Genomic DNA, 23,650 nt, shown 5'->3' with positions numbered 1-23,650 from the left:
ATGGATAATTCCTTTTACTTTTTGATAGTCGGTGATAACGTTCTAAATAAAGCAAAAATATCAAACAATCTGTTTGATAAATTTCTATTCATTAAAAATAAATCAATCCAAAAGAAAACTCTAAATTTGGAAACATTACCTTTTCAGTTAAAAAACAAACAAGAGGAATAGGCAGCTGACATCTGTATTACTGGAATAGTTGGTGCAGTCCTCTTTCATGAGGCACTCATTCACCATTTGGTCAACATTTGACCATTTAAATGTAAATCGGCTGTGTTGTAAATACTCTTCTGTAATTAATAGGTAATATCAACATGCATGTACACCAACCAGACATAAATTTATGGCCACTGATTAGTCATAACATTATGACCACCTGCCTAATATTGTGTTGCTTCCTCTTTTGCTGCCAAAACTGTTCTGACCCAGTGAGCATTAACAGCAATAACTTCTTCAGCAATTTGAGCTACAGTTGCTCATCTGTTGGATCGGACCACATGGGCCAGCCTTCTCTCTGCTTGTGCATCAATGATCCTTGGCCGCTCATGACCCTGTCACTGGTTTACCGCTGTTCCTTCCTTGGATCAATTTTAATAGATACTGACCACTGCAGACCAGGAACATCCTACAAGAGCTGCAGTTCTAGTGATTCTCTGATCCTAATATATCCCATGAACTAACAGGTGCCATGTGAACCTATGAAGCTGGTCAGACTATTTTGTACAACTTGGTCTTACCAGCCGTCGATTCCATGTGTAGTATGTTTAAAGTTCAAAAAGAATTTTTTTTATGTTTTATAATTAATCTAAGGTTCTATTCCACAAAAACAAAAGCTTTTTTACATGCCTTCCTCTTCCCCATAATATCAGATTTGCATGAATTTTTTGTGCTATTATTCACAGACTAAAATATAAGTAGCCTAGCCTTTAAGGTTCAAGGTTCAAGATTTTTATTTGTGAATGAAACCATATGTGTAGACATACAGAGGAATCGAAATACCGTTTCTCTAGTCTCTCAGTAAACATATCTCAAACATCTGAATGTGTAAGGTGCAAATGCGCATCTTAGTTTTGAGTATGAACGCATTTGGAAGGTGCAAGACAGATATCAGCAATATGACAGAAGTAAAAAAAACAAAAAACAAAACAAAACACGTGCAACAGTGTCAGATTTAAAGAAACTAAAATGCTGAACTAAAATCCAGGTGTGTAAGGGCTGGATGGAGAGCAGCTGAGATGGAAGAATGGATTTTATGTGCTGCATGACCACTTGTTTTAAGCACTTTATAATGATGGGGGTCAGTGCAACGGGCCGGTAGTCATTGTGACTGGATGGGTGCGGTTTCTTTGGCCTTAAAACACTTTGGAACAACTGTTTGACTCAGTGAGATTTTAAAGATGTCCGTTGCTGAAATGTCCAGATATTTTATTGTTGTATTGATGTTCTGCTTCCCTGATTCCATGGGACAAGTTGGCTCTTTCTGTTGCTAGGCCTGCAGTGTCACCGGCTCTAAAGGCTGCATCCTGAGCCCTTAGAAGCTTGTGTACTTGATTGTTTTGGTGGTTTTCCTGTGTGTGAGACGTCATTAGTGCACTTTCAGATGTAAGCAGTATCAGCCTCAGTACATTCCTCTTTGTGGTCATTGTAAGTTGCTCCTTATTTGAAGATGTCCTATTCTGTTGTCTTAAAACAGTCTTTAATTGCGGACCGGACACACAAATACCTCCTTTTTTGGTTGGTCTGGTGACTCTCACCTTCAGTCTGAATGCAGGTAGAAGCATGGCTGAGCAGATTTTGGTGTTGTTTAAAAATTCTGCACTGTTTTGTACTGGGCTTGGCATGACACTGAGTAGCAGGAGGTGTGATGCTGGGCAAACAGATGCCTATGGAAAACAAAGATAAGAAATAGTCTTCTTTACTGAGCTCATCAGCTTTAATCACCACCTTTTCTGTAAATCTTATGAAAACAGAAATTCTTTCAGAAATTACGACCACGAGGATAATATATTACATGAAATATAAGTAAATCACTGTCTGTCTTGGGGATTGCCCCACTGGAATTCACAACAATCTGACAACAGGTAAACTACACTACACGATATAGACAAAAGTTTGTGGACACCTGACTGTAAGATTTGCATGTGCTTTTTGAACACTCCATTCCACAATTAATCTGTATTTTCTTTTATAAGAACATGCTTATTTTCTTTCAGGGTTCGGCGGACCGTCAAGACTCAGGGACCACTGAGGAAAAGGAGAAGAATGCACAGGTCCAGCTGGAGAAGGCGAAGGTACAATATGTTTCTTATAGTCCAGGCTACAATAGATCTATATACTGCTTCTGTTTATGCATTGTCCTATAGGCACATTTTATGCACAGCCTAAAAAATAAACAATAATGGTAAATAAATTGCTGTAATTTTTACTGTATTTATCAAAGTTCATAACATTGGTGAAAATGAGGAAGGCAGTCTCATAAAAGACAGATCCATGATTGAAACAAAAGGAAAAGCACAATTTGGAAAGCCATTTAGCACAATGGTAAGAAAATAAGAATAAGAAACAAACCAACAAAAGAGATAAAGAACCATTAGTACAGATAATTAAACTAATAAAGGGATGATGTAAGAACCAGGTGAACACTTAAAGGTAAAGCCAAAGATGGAAAAGGGATGAACACAGCAAACAAAAGAAACAAAACAAAGGTATGTATGTAAAGGTACATGAAGCAACAACCATGCCAAGAAACTTGCTGTGGAACTGGTTGGGGAATTTTTGACATTTTCTCTAGCATCAACACTAGGAGTGGAAAAGTGAAAAAATGAGAGAAAAAAACAATGATTTCACTCCTTTCAAAAAAAGAAGGTTGCCAGTTTATTCACTATTATGTCCAACTTTCAAATAGTCTGCTTTTAAATGTGATCTGATCTTGAATCTGATTTTGAATGTGGCTACATTATTTATAGTGAAGTAAAAACAATGATTCTTAAGTATTCTTTTACTAAGGAGAAGGTAGTGTAATATCTGTTATACTGCCAACAACAGATTCTAGCCAACCGACCCCAATCCTAGCCTGCTTGTGAGATAAAATTGTATTTTTGTGGGACTAATTAAAACCCATATCCAGTCTATTCTTCTGGGGATGCTAGAACTCTGATGCAAATTGCCCACAAATTAGAACAGTTTGCATAGTCTGTAATGACACTGCATAAAAGTTGTGTCTTGATCTGCCCAAATCTCTTTTGGGATTTCAGCTCTGTAGATTATTCAGGGAACTGTAGAGACACCGCCAGAACTAGTACTTAAACCTCAAAGCAATGCTCTTCTGCATTTCTGTCAAATAGGCAGAGATGGCAAAAGTACACACATCCTTTACTTAAGTAGAAGTACAGATACTTATGTTTTAAAAGACTCTGGTAAAAGTTGAAGTACTAATTACGCTATTTCGCTCAAATTAAAGAAAAGAAGTATGCGCTCTGACATGTACTTAATTTAAAAGTAGACATCACCACTACTATTAATATTAGGGCTGTGAACCGATTAAAATATTTAATCACATTATTGCCATGAGTAACCACACGATTAATCTCACATTTTTATCTGTTCTGAATGAACCTTAAATGGATACTTTTCATGTATTTTAATACTCTAATCAGCATGGTCATGGACAAATATGGATGCTTTATGCAAATGTATGTTTTTATTACTGAAGCCATATTTAACATAGAGCATGAAAACAAATAATTCTTGCAAATGTATTAAAGTAATTATGGTGTTTTGTAGTAAGTACGTAAGTCGTCAAGCTGATACAGTACGTAATTCAGGACACCAAAACGGAACCTTTGCTTTGTTTCCACACGGATGGTCAATGAGGTGATATTAGAGAAACTGTACCTCTCCTAACTTTCATACGGATGAAATCATCAGAGAATATTTATTTTGTGAATTGGTTTAATTAAAAGTAGACATTTCGAGCTGTTTATTCATATATTTTTATGTCTGTGAGGTAAATATTCACTTAAATTCAAGTTTTTTTTTTATTTATGTCTGTGAAGAGAGATAATAGAGATGGCAGAGCACGACCCCTGCCTGTTTTCTTTATTTTACAAAAGCACAGCATTTTTTTATTATTATGAGTCTATACAAATAAAACTGGACCCTTTACAGATTCTAATGATGTATTGTTCTTATCTGTACGATAAAAAAGACGTGAAGAGGATGAGGAAAAATTCCACAAAACACAGCGGTGCCTTTATCGATCCCAGAGGGTTATGTGCATCATTGCGGATTTTGGTGCGGATTTGAGACTTAGCACACCAATAGAAAACAAAAGTTTACTGTTTTTTTTTGGTGGAGTTTATATATATATATATATATATATATATATATATATATATATATATATATATATATATATATAAACTGTAAACACTTTATCCAGCTCTGCCTTCCATTAAAAAACAATGCTTGACCAAGTCTCCGCTTTCACACATTATGTTTATGGAATATCACATAAGTTTTTTTTGTCTGTGTCTCTTTGGCAGTCTAAACCTGTTGCGTTTGCTGTACGCACAAACTACACCTACACCCCTGCCGATGATGACAACGTTCCTATCCTAGGACATGGAGTTGCCTTTGAGGCTAAAGACTTCCTGCATATTAAAGAGGTAAAGGAACATTAGACACTGACACTAGACAATAAATATGATAATGCGGTTACACTGAATGTCCATCTCACTGTTTGACAGAAATTCAATAATGACTGGTGGATTGGGCGGCTGGTAAAAGAAGGTGGGGAAGTGGGTTTCATCCCCAGCCCAGTCAATCTGGAGACTATTCTCATTCGGAGGGAGGTGCAAGCCAGGAAGGCTGCCAAAGCTCTAGCCAAGTATATAACTCATTCCTTGCAAAGCAGCGTATCCCTATTTGCAGTGGTGGGCCGTGCATTTGGTACCTGGGCCTTCAGTGAGGATTTACCCCACTACCTCTTAATACCACTTCTATAATGTCGCGATTATAGAAACCATCAATACTATACAAAAATGCAATATAACAACACGTGGCATTACAGAGAGAAAGGAATTTCACAGAAGTAGGGTGAGGAAATCTGATTGGACAAAACAATTTAACATCTACATACACGTACTGGAAGCAGTGCAGCCAAGAGAAACGCTACGAAATAAAGAGAATAAACTGTTGGGAATAAATTAATACAATTTCATGGAACAAATATTAGAATTTAGGTTGTAAATGTAGGTCAGTGCTTTTGATAGTGTTTAGGCCAGCAGCGAAGGCTTTGCTGGCCCTGACCGCCCACCACTGCCTATTTGTTAAGCTCTTTTTGATGTTATCAACTGCTAGAAACCAGTTGCATAACAGTTTAATTTTTAATATCCAAAAGTTGTCTACAAATGGTCCTATTTGCACCTTGTCACTGCAGCAAAGCAGCAAGCTCTGCCAAAGATGATTTGAACTCGAAGAAAGCTACTCCTCCTCCAACAGGTGAGCACAGATGAGTTGGTAAGCATGATTAACTTGCTAAATGACTGCAGTGTTTTAACCTCCTCATTCATTTATAAGCATGCCAATTAGGTTAAAACATTTGTACATAATTGTCAGATTCTGTCAGGCGGACTGACTATCAAGACTAATTCCATTAAACTGTACACATTATTTGGTTTGAGAAGTTAGAGTAGTTTTTTCAATATGCACCAAATGTAATCTCTGTTCTCTAAATCTTACACCACAGTTCAGCAGGTGAAGAAGAAATCAGTAAGTATGCAGCTCTTGAATAAGAATTTACACAGCTAACTCCCTTTCCTCTAACAGTTTTTCCTCCTTTTTGTCAATCATTTGCTTCACTCTGCCTATCAATCAATGTTCTCTCATTCTAAATAGCTCCACCTAGCTTAAACTGTAATATCTAAAACATACTTTGGTAGGGAGAACAACTGGCAGCATATGATGTTGTGCCTTCAATGCGTCCTGTCGTGCTGATGGGGCCTTCACTCAAGGGTTATGAGGTAACTAAATCTCTTCTACTGTCAGACTCAGACCCTGCCTTTTGATCCAATTTATATGTCATTTTTAGTTGTTGTTTTTTTTTTACAATGCGCATGGCTTTGGATGTCTTTGGTTTTAGGCTTTCAGGTTATTATGAGGCATCTTTTCAAGATTGTATGCATACATACTGAACTGATGAAACCTCTTAAATCTGCTGTAACTAACCCGATTTACTCATTTTGGAAAAACATCAGCTGAAGTAATTATAAATTCAAACACAAGAAAGCCATTTGGAATAATAATTAGATTTTTTTTCATGATTAAATATATTGCACAAGAGTTGCTATATAAACAGGTTTTAGTGCACCCTCTGCTGTACAACCTGAATTTTGCAGTCTCCTTTTTTGATTTAACAAGATTTTGTGGCAGTTAACCATCCTCTGCTGTGTCTACTGCAGGTTACAGACATGATGCAGAAGGCCCTCTTTGATTTTTTAAAACGCAGATTTGAAGGCAGGTGTGTAGTTAGATCATTTTGGTAGAATAATTATTGCAATTATTTAGTTTTTTTTTAATGATCTTAATGTCAATTATGTTATATTTCTATTGAGCCTACAATAAGATAATCGCTTTTGTTTCTTTGATAGAATAACCATAACTCGAGTGACAGCAGACATCGCCCTAGCCAAGCGGTCAATCTTAAACAACCCCAGCAAGCATGCTATAATGGATCGCTCCAACACACGCTCCAGCCTTGGTAAGAGATCCGTACTATTTCAAGTGGACTGACTGAACTAGTTGTTAGTGTTTCAAGTTAACTGTAAAAGAAACAATCGTTTTATTGAATAAAGTTTTACACATTTCTGTCATTTTCTTGCTATATTTATGTTTATTTTTTATACAAAACTGCAGAGGTTTACAGTACAGTGCATCCAGAAAGTATTCAGGAAAGCAAGCACTGCTCATCACCTGGCTAGTACCATCCCCACAATGAAGCATGGTGGTGGCAGCATCATGCTGTGGAGATGTGTTTTTTTTGTGGGAGGAACTGGGAGATTAGTTAGGATCGAGGGAAAGATAAATGCAGCAATGTACAGAGACATTCTAGATAAAAACCTGCTCCAGTGCGATCTGGACCTCAGACTGAGGCAACGGTTCATCATCCAACAGGACAACGACTCTAAGCATACAGCCAAGATAACAAAAGAGTGGGTACAGGACAACTCTGTAAATGTCCTTCAGTGAAGTGCTGTAAATACTTTCTGGATGCATGGTATGTGCTTTGGAATAACATAGAATACTTTGTTTACTTAACAATAGAATGCACATGTGTAAGGTGTGGACAATTCTGAAGTATTATTAGGAGAATCTAAATCGGTTCTCTCCACTCTGTTACACATATTGCCTCAGATGCTGCTGGTATGTATTGCTCCTAAACATATTACTGTTTGGCATGATAAATAGAAGTAATAAAAAAACAAATGCTAAGAAACCATTATACATGTAGTTTGTTAAAAAGGAGCCTGTGAATTATGCTGTGTTTTTTATTTTTTTATATTCTGTAGAAAAATGGAGTTTTAGTATGGAGATTTAATATAGTAGCCACCTGCAGAATATACTGTAAAGTACAATTGTATTATGTATTATATTTCACAAGTATTGTATACATATATGTAACCTTAAAGAGATTGTGTTTTAAGAGAACTCATCTTGCTCATTATCATGTTTCTACTAGAAAGTGATTTTTAATATCAAATAAATTATGATATGTGTGCCTGTAGCTCAGATCCAAGGGGAGATTGAGAGGATCTTTGAGCTTGCACGTAGCCTGCAGCTGGTGGTTCTGGATGCAGACACTATAAACCATCCACTCCAACTCAGCAAGACCTCCCTGGCCCCAATTCTCGTCTATGTCAAGATCTCCTCTCCTAAGGTTTAAGTCCACATTCAAACAGTAAATCTAGTTATTGCAGGAATGTACCTGTGGTTCTGTAAAATCTAGATAACTGCCAGGAATCACCTGGATATTAAAACCTCGAATAAATATGTCACTCTGGAGAAGGGTTCCTGCCAAGAATGTCACAAATGTAAATGTAATACCTTCATCAAGTCACAAAGCAATGTATCACACTATACTTGTAATAATACAGTTGTAATATAACCATCTTTATCAGGTGCATACTTCATGGATCCTCACCATGTTGGTGCTAGCTTTAAATCAGAACAAATTGTGGCATTTATCTATGATTCATAAACCCACTGTTAGATATTTAACTAGTATTCTATTTCACTACTAACCTTCAGGCACAGTGAGATTACAGACAAAAATATATCTCTCAGAATTTTCAGAATTTTCTTCAGGACAACTGGAATTGTTTTGTAGAACCTGAGCAGTGTATGGTGATACCCAAGTAGAGTGACATGGTAGCTCAATGGTAGCTATCCAACCCAAGCCTTGATGAAAACATAAATTTAGTGTGCCAGTCTGAAAAATTTATACATCGTTTCTTTAGAACACATGGTCTAAGAAGTACTATAGGTCACGTGCATAGCACAACATGCAATGCTTCACAGGCTCACACTTAAATCTGATAAAACATATGGTGATGTGACCTTGGAAAAAATGCTGATTTGAACTACAAGGTCATTCCACAGACATCTGACCAACAATGCATGCAAGGTGAGCTGTCAAGAAGGATGCCTTAGAACCAGTATGAAATATTTAATATTTACGTTATGTTCTGCTCATCTTTACATGTACTGTAGTTGTGTTATTATTTCACAATTGGGGGCCTAAACAGGACCTCCAGGTTTAGATTTTCCTATTAGCATAGATACAGACTGTGAACAATGCATTCCTCTGTGGAGAAGACTATACAGAGCCATGCTGGAGGTATGTAGCGGAAGACCTATTAATTGCCCAGCCAGTGAGAGAACACTCAATGGAGAGCACAGTGAGGCTTTGTGGTCTCAGAGTAAAAAGGGAAACCCTGCTCCAGCCCAGTGATGCATGTTAGTTCAATACATTCAGTGCCTCCTTTAAGGCTAACTACACTAACACTAGCCTTTAAATAATGCTACAGAAGGGGGCAGCTCTATGAACAATGTGTGTGTGATCACTGTCTCAGAGGTCTCGTGTGAACACTGCTGCTGGCTTTTGCATCATTCCTAGCTGATCAATTTACTGCTCTATGAACTATATAATCCTAAACAAGAACAATAAAATTGCAAAATAAATAAATAAATAAATAAATAAATATATATATATATATATATATATATATATTTTTTTTTTTTGATGTGCCAAAGACCTAGAAGTTCTTATCCTGTAGTCCTCACATCACTCATCGTTAAGTTTTTTGAGCGGCATATAAAAACTGCTTTCAGCTACTCCACTACTGACACAACTGTTTAAGGATGCCACCCACTTCCTCAACTGTAATTGGGCAAGCATCTAGTGTTTAGTTTTAGGTGTGCTGGTTGTTTGGAAGGTGGGAGTTTCGCAAGTTTTGCTAATTAGTAGAATTAAGAGAGTTACAGGCAGTTGAGAAGGGAGCAGTTTGGGAAGAGCCTGGAGAGGTGGAGGTACATGCTGGAGAGAAGGGGAATAAAAGTCAGTAGGAGTAAAACAGATTACATATGTGTAAATGAGAGGGAGGGCAGTGGAGTGGTGTGGTTGCAAGGAGAAGAGGTGGAGAAGGTGGAGGAGTTTGAATACCTGGTAGCAGAGAGTGTATTAGAGAAGTGAAGAAAAAAGTGCAGGGTGGAGTGGGTAGGGAAGAGTGATAGAAGTCATTTGTGATAGAAGGTTATCTGCAAGAGTAAAAGAGAAAGTTTATAGGACTGTGGTGAGACCTGCAATGTTGTATGGTTTAAAGATAGTGGTATTGAGTAAAAGACAGGAGGTGGAGCTGGAGGTAGCAGAGCTGAAGATGTTAAGGTTTTCATCGGGAGTGTTGAGGATGGACAGGATTAGAAATTAGTTTATTAAAGGACAGCGCATGTAGGATGTTTCGGGGACAAAGTGAAAGAGGGGCGATGGTTTGGACATGTGCAGAGGAGGGACATGGGGTATATTGGTAGGAGAATGCTGAGGATGGAGCCACCAGGAAGGAGGAAAAGAGGAAGGCCAAGGGGGTATGGAGATGAATGATCCAGTGTGGCAACCCCTAATGGGATCAGCCAAAGGAAGAAGAGTAGGCAGTTCTGCAGCCAATCTACAGTGAGGAAAATAAGTATTTGAACACCCTGCTATTTTGCAAGTTCTCCCACTTAGAAATCAGGGAGGGGTCTGAAATTGTCATCGTAGGTGCATGTCCACTGTGAGAGACATAATCTAAAAAAAAAAAATACAGAAATCACTATATATGATTTTTTAATTATTTATTTGTATGATACAGCTGCAAATAAGTCAATGTTAATATTTGGTACTGTAGCCTTTGTTTGCAATTACAGAGGTCAAACGTTTCCTGTAGTTTTTCACCAGGTTTGCACTTACTGCAGGAGGGATTTTGGCCCACTCCTCCACACAGATCTTCTCTAGATTAGTCAGGTTTCTGGCCTGTCGCTGAGAAACACGGAGTTTGAGCTCCCTCCAAAGATTCTCTATTGGGTTTAGGTCTGGAGACTGGCTAGGCCACGCCAGAACCTTGATATGCTTCTTACAGAGCCACTCCTTGGTTATCCTGGCTGTGTGCTTCGGGTCATTGTCATGTTGGAAGACCCAGCCTCGATCCATCTTCAATGCTCTAACTGAGGAAAGGAGGTTGTTCCCCAAAATCTCGCAATACATGGCATCCTCTCCTTAATACAGTGCAGTCGCCCTGTCCCATGTGCAGAAAAACACCCCCAAAGCATGATGCTACCACCCCCATGCTTCACAGTAGGGATGGTGTTCTTGGGATGGTACTCATCATTCTTCTTCCTCCAAACACGTTTAGTGGAATTATGACCCAAAAGTTCTATTTTGGTCTCATCTGACCACATGACTTTCTCCCATGACTCCTCTGGATCATCCAAATGGTCATTGGCAAACTTTAGACATGCCTGGACATGTGCTGGTTTAAGCAGGGGAACCTTCCGTGCCATGCATGATTTCAAACCATAACGTCTTAGTGTATTACAAACAGTACCCTTGGAAACGGTGGTCCCAGCTCTTTTCAGATCATTGACCAGCTCCTCCCGTGTAGTTCTGAGCTGATTTCTCACCTTCCTTGGGTTCATTGAGACCCCACGAGGTGAGATCTTGCATGGAGCCCCAGTCAGAGGGAGATTGACAGTCATGTTTAGCTTCTTCCATTTTCTAATCATTGCTCCAACAGTGGACCTTTTTTCACCAAGCTGCTTGGCAATTTCCCCGTAGCTCTTTCCAGCCTTGTGGAGGTGTACAATTTTGTCTCTAGTGTCTTTGGACAGCTCTTTGGTCTTGGCCATGTTAGTAGTTGGATTCTTACTGATTGTATGGGGTGGACAGGTGTCTTTATGCAGCTTACGACCTCAAACAGGTGCATCTAATTTAGGATAATAAATGTAGTGGAGGTGGACATTTTAAAGGCAGACTAACAGGTCTTTGAGGGTCAGAATTCTAGCTGATAGACAGGTGTTTAAATACTTATTTGCAGCTGTATCATACAAATAAATAGTTTAAAAATCATACATTGTGATTTCTGGATTTTTTTTTCGATTATGTCTCTCACAGTGGACATGCACCTACGATGACAATTTCAGACCCCTCCATGATTTCTAAGTGGGAGAACTTGCAAAACAGCAGGGTGTTCAAATACTTATTTTCCTCACTGTAAGTCTAGCACATATAGGAATTAGGACAGAATAGATAAGAGGAGGCTTTTGGAAGCTTTGGAAAACAGATTACATGTCAAAGTGGTTAAGCATGTAGATCTATATAGTGTAAGATGAAGTCTAATGTGTATATCACAATGTTTTTAAATGTAAATAATGTCACTGTCCAGCTTTGTTACAGATCTTTATGTTTAGGGTATTTCCACTGCCTCTGGTAGTTCTGAGGGATAAAGTAGAACAAGTGTTTCAATTACTTCAGTCACAAAACTATTGTAATAGACCACAATTTTCTAAAAACATTTACCAAACTGAGACAATGTGAGCTAAAATATCTTAACTTTCTCCCACCTATTTGTCCATTTTTGTTTACTGTTACTCTGTTATATGATAATTCAGGTTCTCACCAGGTTGATAAAAACCAGAGGAAAGTCCCAGACCAAACATCTCAATGTTCAGATGGTGGCTGCAGATAAACTTGCCCAGTGTCCCAATGTAAGTTCACCTTCATGCCCATTTTATTGTCTCCCATGCTTGTATTACAACTCTGATTAAAAAATAAGTCCATAAAAACATTATCTCATAAACCTATATTTTATTCACAATAGAACACAGAAAACATCAATTAACCTAATTAACTGGGTTATTAAGCAACAGGTAAGTAACATGATTGGGTATGAAAAGACTTCCTTAGAGTGGGAGAGTCTCTCAGAAGTAAAGACAGGTACAGGTTCACCAATCTGCAAAAAACTAAATCTACAATTTCAATATAATGTTCCTCAATATAAAATTGCAAAGACTTTAAATATCATCTATAGAACATAATAAAAAGATTTAAAAAATCTGAAAAAATCTCTGGGTGCAAGGGACAAGGAAGAAAATTCACATTTTCACATGTGGATTCACATGATCTTCAGCCGTCAGGCAGCACTGCATTAAAAACAGATTTTGTAAAGGATATCACTGCATGGGGTCAGAAACACCTTCAGAAATCATTATCTGTGACCACAGTTTACTGTCATTCACAAATGCAGGTTAAAGTTCGATCATACAAAGAAGAAGCCATATGTGTACATGATCCAGAAGCTCTGCAGTCAGTCTGCAGTCAGGCCAAAGCTCATTTAAAATCTACCTGTACCTTTGGCACAGTAGAACAGTTTGGTATTGACTTAATTAGTGCCTTCAATGGGCCCCATTCAAATCTGGAATGGCACCATCAATGCTGAAATGTATATAAAGGTTTTAGAGCAACATATGCTTCCATCTAGATGACGTATTTTTTAGCAAAGGCCTTTTATATTTAATCAAGAAATAGTTAACCATATACTGCATTTGTTACAGCAGCATGTCCTGATGTAGTTGAAAACATTCAGGGCATTAAAAAAAGGTAACAAAGAAAAAAACATGATAAAAAAAAGACCCAGAACTGTTAAGCAGATAGAATCCTGCAGTTTAAGAACACCAACTTGTGTTGTGCTGGAATGTGGTTGTGGAGATTTGAAAAATTAACCAGATTGTATTAATTTATAAGGCCAAACACTGATAGCATTTTAGTTCATGCCAAAGTTGTTCCATCGTGATAAGATTGAGGCTCTATGCAAGCCACACACGTTCTTCCACTGCAAGATTCTACTTGATCAACAGTCCTGGGGCTTTGTCATATTTTTAATGATGCGTCAAATGCTTTCATGGTCTTGTTGAAATATGGAAGGCATCCCTAAAAAAATATGAAGCATACTTTGCTCCGAAACCTGTATATACCTTCCAGATTTGTTGGTGCCTTTCCAGATGTAAAAGCTGCCTGATTCATGGGCACTAATTCGCCCCATACTATCAAATATGCAGGCATTTCAACTGAGTACTGATAACAAGCCAAATTGTCCTTCTCCTCTTTAGTACAGAGGATGTGGTTGGTTTCCAAAAGAATCAACATTTGTGATCTAAACCCCACATAACAGTTTTCCACTTTGTCTCAATTAATTTTAAATGAGCCCAGAGAAGAAGGTGACATTTCTGGATCATGTTTGTATGTATCTTCTTCTTTGCATGATAGATAAAGACAATAGGTTCTGGAAGTGTTTCTGAGAACATGCATTCATTTCCTTTTCAGAATCAAGCCTGATTATAATGCAGGAATTTAATATAGATTTTTGCCCTTCTCCCTTTTCCAGATTCTCAGAAACATTTGATGATATTGTGTACTGTAGCTGATATTTAAAGTTTACGAAATTTTATGATGAGGAAACATTGTTCTGAAATTTATTTTCACAATTTGTAAATGCATTTTTTTTAACAGATAGTGAAACTCTGCCCACTTATACTTCTGAGAGACCCTACCTCTCTAAGATACTCTTTTTTATATCTCATCATGTTACTGACCTGAGACAATTAACCTAATTAGTTGCAAAATGTTCCTCCAGTTGATTTATTGTTTAAACATTTGATATGTCTTCTATATTCTACTGTGAATAAACTGTAAACTGTGTGGGTTTATGATATTGCAAATCACTGCATTCTCTTTAATTTACATTTTACACAACATCCAACTTCTTTGGATTGGGGTTCTGCATGCTACAGAATGCAAGGCTTCCAACTTTGTGGCAACAGTTTGGGGAAAGCCACCATATAGTGTATCTTTGCAGTTTTCTAGAAAGGATTAGAATTGAGTTGTAAGACCCAACTTTTATTTTGCAAAATCTGTTACATTTCGCTAACAAACTCCAATGCTTTCACTTTTACAAATGTTTGCCAGTGAGTTATTTTCCCCATTATCAGCTCTCCAAAGCAAACATTTAGTAAATGAAGGCTAGCAAAATGCTGCCTTATTGATTCTATTGGCTCTAGATATCTGGGCTACTGCTTTACATGGTTTGTGGTCTGTTGTGTATGCTGGCAGATGAATGATACATAGCAGACAATTTAGTAGTTTTAACTGACATTGTTTTTACTCTGAACTTTAACTTCAATACATCACTATATGAGTCACCACTAGAGGGCAGGCTTATCACAGAATGCTGATACCCAATAGTACATACATTACATGGACATTGCAGTCCTTTCTAAAAAAAAAAAAAAAAAAAAAATACTAATATTTATAAATCTAGTCCAAATGCCCTTGCTTGTTTATTGGGTGATGTTATTAGAGTATTGAAATGCTTAAAATGTCTGGTCAAAACATTTCTTATTAGGTGGGCCTAATGTTACCATATTTAATTGTAACTAACTAAGTCTTTGCCATGTCTGAAAAATAAAACATATCATTTAAAAATACTTTTAGGAATGTTTCTTGGTTTTTATTTCATTTCATCTAAGTTTTCATTGAGGTTACTTTTCTTTGTTTCTCTTAAGCAAAACCAATAAATTAAGATATTAAATGAAGAAAATAAAACGAATCATTTTCATTTAAGCATTCAGATTTTCTTTTGATTTTGCATACTATAATTGTGCATCATAAATGTATATATGTTTCATTTTAGTGACTGCCCTTAGAGTTACATTATACATATAAATGGCATTTCAAAAGGATCAAATGAATTTATACAAGTTTAATTCTCATCCCCACATTTCTCTTTGCTTCCTAGGAGATCTTTGATGTCATCTTAGATGAGAACCAACTGTCAGATGCCTGTGAGCACATAGCTGAGTACCTTGAGTCTTACTGGAGGGCCACTCACCCACCAGAGATGGAGACAGCCAAGCCTGCAGTAGAGCCCCCAGAGAGCACACTCCCCAGCAGCCCCACACCTGCCAAGGTAGACATGCATACATAAAGTCGTTTAAAAATCATTTATTTAGTTAAGTACTCTGGTTAAGAACATTTACCATTGTCATTAATAATCATTTTTCTTCCCATCAATTAAAACTATTTAAAGAAGACAGATATAAGGTAGAAGGAACTATGGTGAGTGATCATGTCATATTCTAGTAATAGTATAAAAGTCAGTATAGAAATTGGAAGTAGTATTAGTTTTTAGTCAGATGTTCTGTTAGACTACCTCAGTTTGAATAGTTACATGGAGTTTCCTCTTTCTTAATATTAAGGACAATATTACATTTTAAATCATTTAGAATGTAGTTGTTAACCTGATAATATATGAGCAAAAGGTAATGGATGAATGACTTCATATTTGTATAAAAGATTGATCTGCCTACAGCCACATCTTGTCAGCTTTTTAAACCAGAACTTTTTTTTATAAGTAAGAACTTTTACTTTAAAATTACCTGGTCCCTTTTCTGTAATCTGTTACATTTAGCAATCAATAAGTTACACATACATACATTATATTAACTGGATGATAGAGTGGGCTTCCTCTGTCATCTAAATGGATACTCGGTGTTAACTTTCAATACACATCATACTTGGAAATGTCTAAAACTTTGTGGGATTTTTGGACAGTATTTCTTTAGAAATGTTTACAACTAACCTATCAACCAAATCACATCCAATTATATACTTCTTCCTTTTTAAAATACTGAATGAAATAATAAAACAATTAAAGAAAGTTAAGTCCTCAGAGTGAGCTCTCTGCATACATATAGTGAAGAGACTGTTGCTTGGTTAGGAAATGCTATACTATACTGTACTGCTGTAAAAATATGAAATAAAAAAAGGAATCTCTTTGCATATCTAAACTCAGAAGGTAAAAAACTTGCTTGAGTTTTTTCCAAGCTAATTTTCATAAAGCATCTTAAAATGACCACTAAATTAAATGTTTTTGCTGCAGTATTGGAGTATTCATTTACCTTCATTAAAATGTTATCTGAAATTAGGATGAATCAAAAAGCAAGAGGACAGTAACCAGTAAAAGGAAGGAATCTCTGGAGAACCAACAAAAGTATCACCAAAATGAGGAGCCAAAAGCGGAGGAAAAAAAAGAAGCACGAGAGAAAGAGGCAGCTGAGGAGGAGCAGCCCTTGAAGGGTGAGCCCAAGAGGACCCACCAACACCACCGCCACCACCACCGTCACCATCACCGCCGCACCAGCGCAGATCACAAAGAACAGCACAACCACCACCCTGCCCACTTACAAAACATGGACACTGATAATGTTACCAGTAAGAACTCAGAGTCTCAAAGCCATCATCTGCTGCTAGACAAAGAAGGATTGGACCAAACTGAGACACATTCAACCCAGATCACAATCCATAAAGACCAAAACCATTATCACCACCACCACCACCATCATCATCATCATCGCAAGACCATAGACATTCACAATGAGTATGGACAAGACTATAAGCTGAAGCACAATCAGTGCAACAGGCAGCATAGTCATCAGAGACAGCTACGCCCCTGTAATGAACAGATGCTGCACTCCCTTCATAAACAGTCACTGCCTTTATCTCAATATGAATCACCTGAACATGAACAGCATTACAGCCTTGAACATCAATACCACTACCGTGGCCAAGAAAGAGCCAGAGACAGGAACAAGGAGAAGAACAATGATAGACACGATGAGGCGGGAAACTGGAGCAGAGATATGCATGTTCATCACTGACTGATGCGGATTTGTAGTGAAACATACATGTAATGCCACTACTTGTACTGTTCAAACGTCTCACCAAAAGCATGCACAGATCTTGTATATGCTTAGAATGTAGTTACAAATGCAGGTTTTCCACTTTTTTAAAATGTTTTTTTAAACCATTTCTTAGAAGAATGGTTTAATGTTAAATAATTGCTAAGGATAGTGCTAAGCAAGTACAGCCAGTTACAAGCAGTTATATTCTTTTCAGTTATATCTATTTGACATTTCTATTACATTTTGCAGACATGTGCTGTTATCCATGCCTAATAGGATTATTAACATTGTAAAACAAAATAAAAAAAAAAACCTAAATTAGACCGGCCTTCTCAGTCTGCCTTAAGGACCCTTTTTTTTAATACACTACTATTTACTGTTAAAATTTCTTACAAAAAGGTGTGAAAAAAAAATCAAAAATAATGCAAAACATTTTTAATGACAAATGAGTAAAGCATGAGTAAGTATTATTATGTAAAGTATGGTTTTATACATGTTCCACAAATGAAAACCTGGAAAAAAAATGGAAACTTTCCATTTTCAGCATTGAAAGAAAAAAAAGATTTTCATTTATATATTCACATATCATTTACATTTACTTATTAACTGAGTGCCTACAGGGCAAGTCTACTGTAAATATGCACAGTATCGAGTTAAAATATAAAAATTCAATCAAATTGCACACAAAATACTCAGAGGTTATTGATGGATCTTTTAGCACAGTACAGGTAATTGCATTACAATATGCACTCTGTTTCTGCAGTCTTTCATTTTGCCTTGCTTAGCCCCTCATGCTTTCTGTGGCTGATCATATAGCAATGATTTGTTTTGAAAGTACATTGTTCCGATTTTTTCACGAGTACATATGGTGCCATTGCCTACTTCTCAAGTTCTGTATGCATACATCATGAAATTGCACTTTTTTGCCAACCTGTCTGTTTTCCATTACTGTTGTGTTCATAACTGTTTTTTCTAAATATTTATTTTACAATATTAGAAAGAATCATAAACAAGAACTGGCAATTTATTTTCCCCTGGTGTTTCACTTCTTTTAAAAGTAGATCTTGCACTAATATTGTTTTTTGGTAAGGTCTGAAGTATTTGCACACATTGTCCCAGGGCAAAAACTTTTATTCCCCTGACACAGATGACAAGTTTCTTTTTTTTCTTCACTTAAATATGGTAGAATGTCTATTTTATTAATTGTTATAGGCCATTCTCAAGAACTAATTAAGAATCATTTTTATCCCAAAAGTAGTAAATGATCATTAACTTATAACAGATTTGGTTTTTGTTTTTTTATGGTGAAGAGGTATGGCAAATGTAATACAGTATGATTACGATTTTACACTTCACTGTGTGCCCCTATATTTGCCACATAAACACCAACAACGCACCGTGTTATCCGCCATTCTGATTTAATAATTAATTTCAAATTATACGTCATTTTTGACGCAATATAAACCACTTATCTTTACTTTGATCTTTTCAGACCTAAAGAAATTATAATAATTACTCTATGCATAAATTTGTGATCGGTTCTATGCATTTGTGTATACCTCATTAATGCCTTGCTAGGTTTGAATTGAGAGTGAATAGAGGTTAGTTTGTGCTGTTATATCCAATTTATTGTATTACAATTGCTGTAATGGTTTGATTATTTATTACTTTTTTAACATTCTACATATTACTGTCATGCATTATTGTGCTTGTATGTATTTTCTTTCTTTTTCTTTTTTTTTCTATAATATTGGATACAGTAGATACTGTTAGATTGGAGGGAATCTCAGCAATGCTACCTGCTGCACCATCATTTATGCATTTTTTTTTTTTTTATATTCTTACATTCAAACAATTGGATAATACTTAACATTTTCCCACTGTCTAACAAAAATAATGGTTTTTTTTTTTTTTTTAAAGAGTCATACTGACTTAGTCAATTATAAACAGAAGTTATGTGTCCAGGTAGGACAAACGAAGTGAGCACTGTCCAATAAAAAATGCAATATATTTTTTTCTATGCAAAACCAACCCACACTTTCTCTTGTAATGAATCTGTGTCTGTCCTCGTGAAAGATAAAATGATTTACTTTAAGCTTTTTGCTCTATGAATGTAAATCTTTGCACATATTAAACGCACATGAAAATTAAATGCACATGAATGCCACACATATGGATTGTGACATCACAGTGAGATTTGTGATCATGTGGATTTGTCCGAATAGTGAGATTTTTTTTCAATTTAAAGGTTAAAGTTAATTATGACACATTTCTACATTTAACATAGAAAAATTTTGTTGCTACATTAAAAAAGTTTTTTGTTGAGGGGTGTCTATGTCTGTATATTGGATACTCATTTGCCATTCATATGTTAAATTAGGTCATTAGGCCACTCAGATTTAGCCATCACATACATTGCCAGGGTCAAAGGAATCTGCCATGAAGCCTTCAGAATCAGCAATTCGGGTGCCTGTAGCATAAAGTACATTTAGTTTGAAGCATGTTGCTATAACCAATCAGATTTTGAGTTGGCCACACTGAAGTTATTTAGCAGGTATAATGGATAGTCAGAAAGTGCACTAGTCAGAGCTCGCAAATTGCATCTGTAAAAAAAAAGAACGCACAGTAAAACCAGTTTACTGTTATTTAATGATACTAATAATAATATTAATGCTTCTGCTAGTGATGATGTATGGGAGTGGCACAGCTGTGGCTGCAGTGAAAGAAGACATGTTAAATTGGGTTAATTGGGTTTCTTGCTTTAATAATTGCATTCATTATTATTGGATGAGATACCTGTTGTGACATAATCCCAGGGACAGGCATGGTTAAATCCATATGCAGTTGAATACGATTAAAAGAGCAAGCATAATCTAAAATCTAAAAGTCATGGTCACAAGCAAATAAGTGCGATACACATGACAGCAATTTTTAAAAACACAATGACCATTTTTCCTCTGTGCCATATCCTTCCCAGTTTTTAAGGTATTGGAGTCTGCCCTCCCTTTGGCATGATCTTAGGATTGCGTGCACGGTATAAGCGGGGGCACCATCAATGTACAGTGGAGGTGGGGGACTTTGTTCTGACTCATCCATTGGAGGGGTGTGTTGGCTTAATTTAAGAAACATGAAAAGATGGTTATATACAGTAGTACTGTGGTGGGAATTACAAACGTTGGCGACTGGGTTGCTATGGTGAATGATTTTGAAGGGTCCTATGAATCTTGGGATACGTTGTTTGCAGGGTAGCTTTAGCTTTATATTTTGTGTGGACAGCCACACTATTTGGCTGGGTTGATATAGTGGGTGAGGTGCCTTCAATGATTTGCCTGTATTTCTTGGCGCAGAACTGCCCTCTAAAAATATACATGAGCCTGTTAACATACATCTCTACTTCGGCTGAACCAGTCATTTACAGCAGGGACATCTGACTGTTCCTCAGACCATGGGAAGAGTGGGGGGTTGGTAGCCGAGTATGCATTGGAACAGGGTGAACCCGGTGGAGTAGTGGACTAGAGAGTGTTGGGCATATTCTATCAGATGAGAAACTCGCTCCAACAGTGTTGTTCACTACTGCAATTTGCCCTCAGGAAATGCCCCAGCTCCTGGTTCACATGCTCTACCTGTCTGTTGGCTTGTGGGTGATATCCATAGGTGAGACTGGCTTGGATACCCAACCTGTCACAGAATTCCCTCCACACTCGTGATGTGAATGTAGGCCATAATTCCAGAAGACATGTTGCAAGAGCATCTTGGCAGTTTCCATGGCTGTGGCTAGTCCCTTCAGTGGTATAAATTTACAGGCCTTTGAGAACCCATCCACCACCAATAACACATAACAAAGTCCACTGTGATGTGGGACCAGGGTCATTGTGGAAGTGGAAGGGGCTCTAAATCACTATATAGTAACTGGCATGAGGTTCGTACTTGGTGCAGATAGCACATGCCTCGAAATATCTCTTTATGTTTGCCGGGAGTGATGGCCACCAGAATGCGTTCCAAAATCAAGGCAGTAGCACAGTTAATCTCTGGTTGCCCTTTACTCAAAGATGTGTAAACCCACTTTAGGACAGCTCAGTAGGGACATACTGTTTGCTCAATGGGCAGTTTGGTGGAGGGGGTTTATTTATTTGGAATTATTGTAACTCTTTCAAAATATCTCACTGGACAATGGCAAAAATGACCGATAAGGGCAAGATTGTTTATGAGTGGTTTCTAAATAGGACCATAGCATCGTGAGACTCCTTTGATGTACATGAGGTTGCAGTGGTCAGGGATAACTTTAAAGGGATGTTGGGATCTCTCTTACCAGTGCATCCGTTCCTCTAGTGCTTCTTTGATAGACAGTAACTCTGTTCCCTACGTCATAGGGATTCTTTCCACAATTGGAGGGGTCAGCCTTGACTACAAAGGAGTGTTGGGGTGTGGGTGTCACAGAATCGAAGCCGTGATAAATCAGCAACAAAAAAGCAGATTTCCTCTATGTGAAACCGTCGTACTTGCAATTTCAATGGTATGGTGTGATGGATTATGTAGCCATTCCCTATAGATTCCCTAAATCCACCGCTATGATTTTTAGAGGGGTGACACATGGGAATGTTGGGATTTGGAGGCCCTCCACCACTTGGTGGTGGATGAAGTTGACGGCCATTAATTGATGAGAGCCGAGAAGGCATGGAGTCACTGAAAGATATGAAGCTTGACTGGCAGCAAGACAATGTAAAAAAATGGTGTCCGTCTCACCTTTGCGGGTTTTAGCTTCCCTGGGCTTGTTGTGCAATGATCAGTTTGGGTACAGTAGAAACATAGGTTAAGTTGTACGCACTGTTGGCATTTCTCTGGGGAACTCTGCTTTCCCCAGTTGCATGGCTCCAGAGCAGAGGAGCTGGAGATGGTTTGTGGCACAGGACCTGCTTGGAAGGAGCTGAGACACCATGTCGGAGCTGGTTATGAAGGAGAATGTCTGGGCAGATGTGAAATGTACAGGCCATTTCTACCTGCAGCATAGGATTCAGCCCCTCAAGGAAGATGGCTAGGAGCCGTTGTAGCTTCTGTCCCATAATACTCCATCTGATGTGCAAAGTAGACCACACTGATGAGGAAACCCCCGGCATTGGTCGGCCATTTAAATGTTAATTTTAGGCAGAGCCATTGTCAGTGGTTTGGAGTACCTAGTCGGCATAGTGTGCAAAGCTTGCAGGAGATGATCATTAGCTGTTTAGTGCTCCTTGAGTTGTTCGAGATATGTCACTAGCTTGTCTCAGCTTGAATCTTGTTAGGTCAAGTATTCTGGATCTAATCCTTGGGTCAGGCATGGTAGAATCCATATGCGGTTTAATTATATTTTAGGATTTACAAACGTAATCCAAAACACAAGTCGTGGTTACATGTCCAATACACATAAAAGCACTCTGCGAAGCAACCAAATCCAAAAAAGCACAATGACCAGAGAGAGATGTGAGAAACAGAAACAAAGTTTGGTACACAATAAAGCAAAAGACATGAACTACGGGAAATGGCTCGGTACATGCTGAGAAACACAATACTTTGCAAAACAGTAAGGCATTAATGTAGCATAAGAGGGCTAAAAACAGGAAGTAACCTTTGAACAGGAGGTGTTGAGAAATCAGGTGGCGGTTCCCTCAGGTGGAGTGAAGTGAGAACTGCAGTAAGAGCTGTTACACCTGCGATACAGCACTCTGTTATACTGCGTTTCTGTATAATATTGATGGTTTCTATAGCCATGGTGTTATAAGGATGGTATAAAGAGTTGAATTGTTTTAGGTAGGACACCACTGAAGACCGAGAAGTGCAAAACACATTAACAAATCCGAAAACAAAACAACAAATGCAAAAACAAAACAAATAGAATAGAAACTTACCGATCATTGGACGAGACACCAGTCATTCAAGATATACCAGTGAATGACAGGAGTCTCGTCCAATGATCGGTAAGTTTCTATTCACAAACTATACCTACCTTTTCCGGTTTGTCTGACTTGTCGTTGTGTTTTCGGATTTGTTAATGTGCTTTTGGATTTATTAATTTGTTTTTGAATTTGTTAATTTGTTTTTGCATTTGTTATTTTGGTTTTGTTATTTTGTTTTCCGATTTGTTAATGTTTTGCACTTCTAGGCCACCGTACCTAGGTGTGAAATGTAAATGCAAACTGCTTCAGAACTTATATAACTACATTTCTGTGTATTGCTTTAAACTATTAATGAAAAGTACTGAAATGATCATTATGAATTTTCATTTTTATATAACATTTATAGTTAGATGCATATTATTTATACATATTGTTTATATTATTAATAAATATTA

General features: G+C 37.4%; 1 protein-coding gene and 1 long non-coding RNA gene across 4 annotated transcripts in view; one reads left to right on the top strand and one right to left on the bottom strand.

Moving 5' to 3' along the window:
• cacnb2b (calcium channel, voltage-dependent, beta 2b) overlaps positions 1-18,587 on the top strand; it is a 39,309-nt gene extending 20,722 nt beyond the window's left edge. For 2 of the 3 annotated variants that reach the window (XM_046850782.1, XM_046850783.1), the window contains exons 2-14: positions 2,214-2,291; positions 4,545-4,667; positions 4,749-4,888; positions 5,441-5,502; positions 5,750-5,772; positions 5,943-6,023; positions 6,462-6,520; positions 6,651-6,760; positions 7,414-7,422; positions 7,785-7,936; positions 12,199-12,294; positions 15,381-15,551; positions 16,570-18,587. In XM_046850782.1, coding sequence (XP_046706738.1) covers positions 2,214-2,291; positions 4,545-4,667; positions 4,749-4,888; positions 5,441-5,502; positions 5,750-5,772; positions 5,943-6,023; positions 6,462-6,520; positions 6,651-6,760; positions 7,414-7,422; positions 7,785-7,936; positions 12,199-12,294; positions 15,381-15,551; positions 16,570-17,301 — 1,836 coding nt within the window. In that variant the 3' untranslated portion in view covers positions 17,302-18,587. Of the gene's footprint in view, positions 1-2,213; positions 2,292-4,544; positions 4,668-4,748; positions 4,889-5,440; positions 5,503-5,749; positions 5,773-5,942; positions 6,024-6,461; positions 6,521-6,650; positions 6,761-7,413; positions 7,423-7,784; positions 7,937-12,198; positions 12,295-15,380; positions 15,552-15,671; positions 15,701-16,569 lie in introns of all 3 variants that reach the window. The other variant, XM_046850784.1, reaches the window with a different exon arrangement.
• On the bottom strand, positions 588-23,173 carry LOC124386811. Its single transcript, XR_006926017.1, has 3 exons — positions 22,928-23,173; positions 15,362-15,543; positions 588-1,883 (listed from the first exon to the last, which is right to left on the bottom strand). It is a non-coding gene; the product is annotated as an uncharacterized LOC124386811 (long non-coding RNA).
• Between the last annotated feature and the right edge of the window lie 477 nt (positions 23,174-23,650).

This window comes from Silurus meridionalis, chromosome 6 (genome assembly GCF_014805685.1).
Source record: "Silurus meridionalis isolate SWU-2019-XX chromosome 6, ASM1480568v1, whole genome shotgun sequence".
Lineage (NCBI taxonomy): Eukaryota > Metazoa > Chordata > Actinopteri > Siluriformes > Siluridae > Silurus > Silurus meridionalis.
This window is presented reverse-complemented; position numbering and strand designations above follow the sequence as displayed.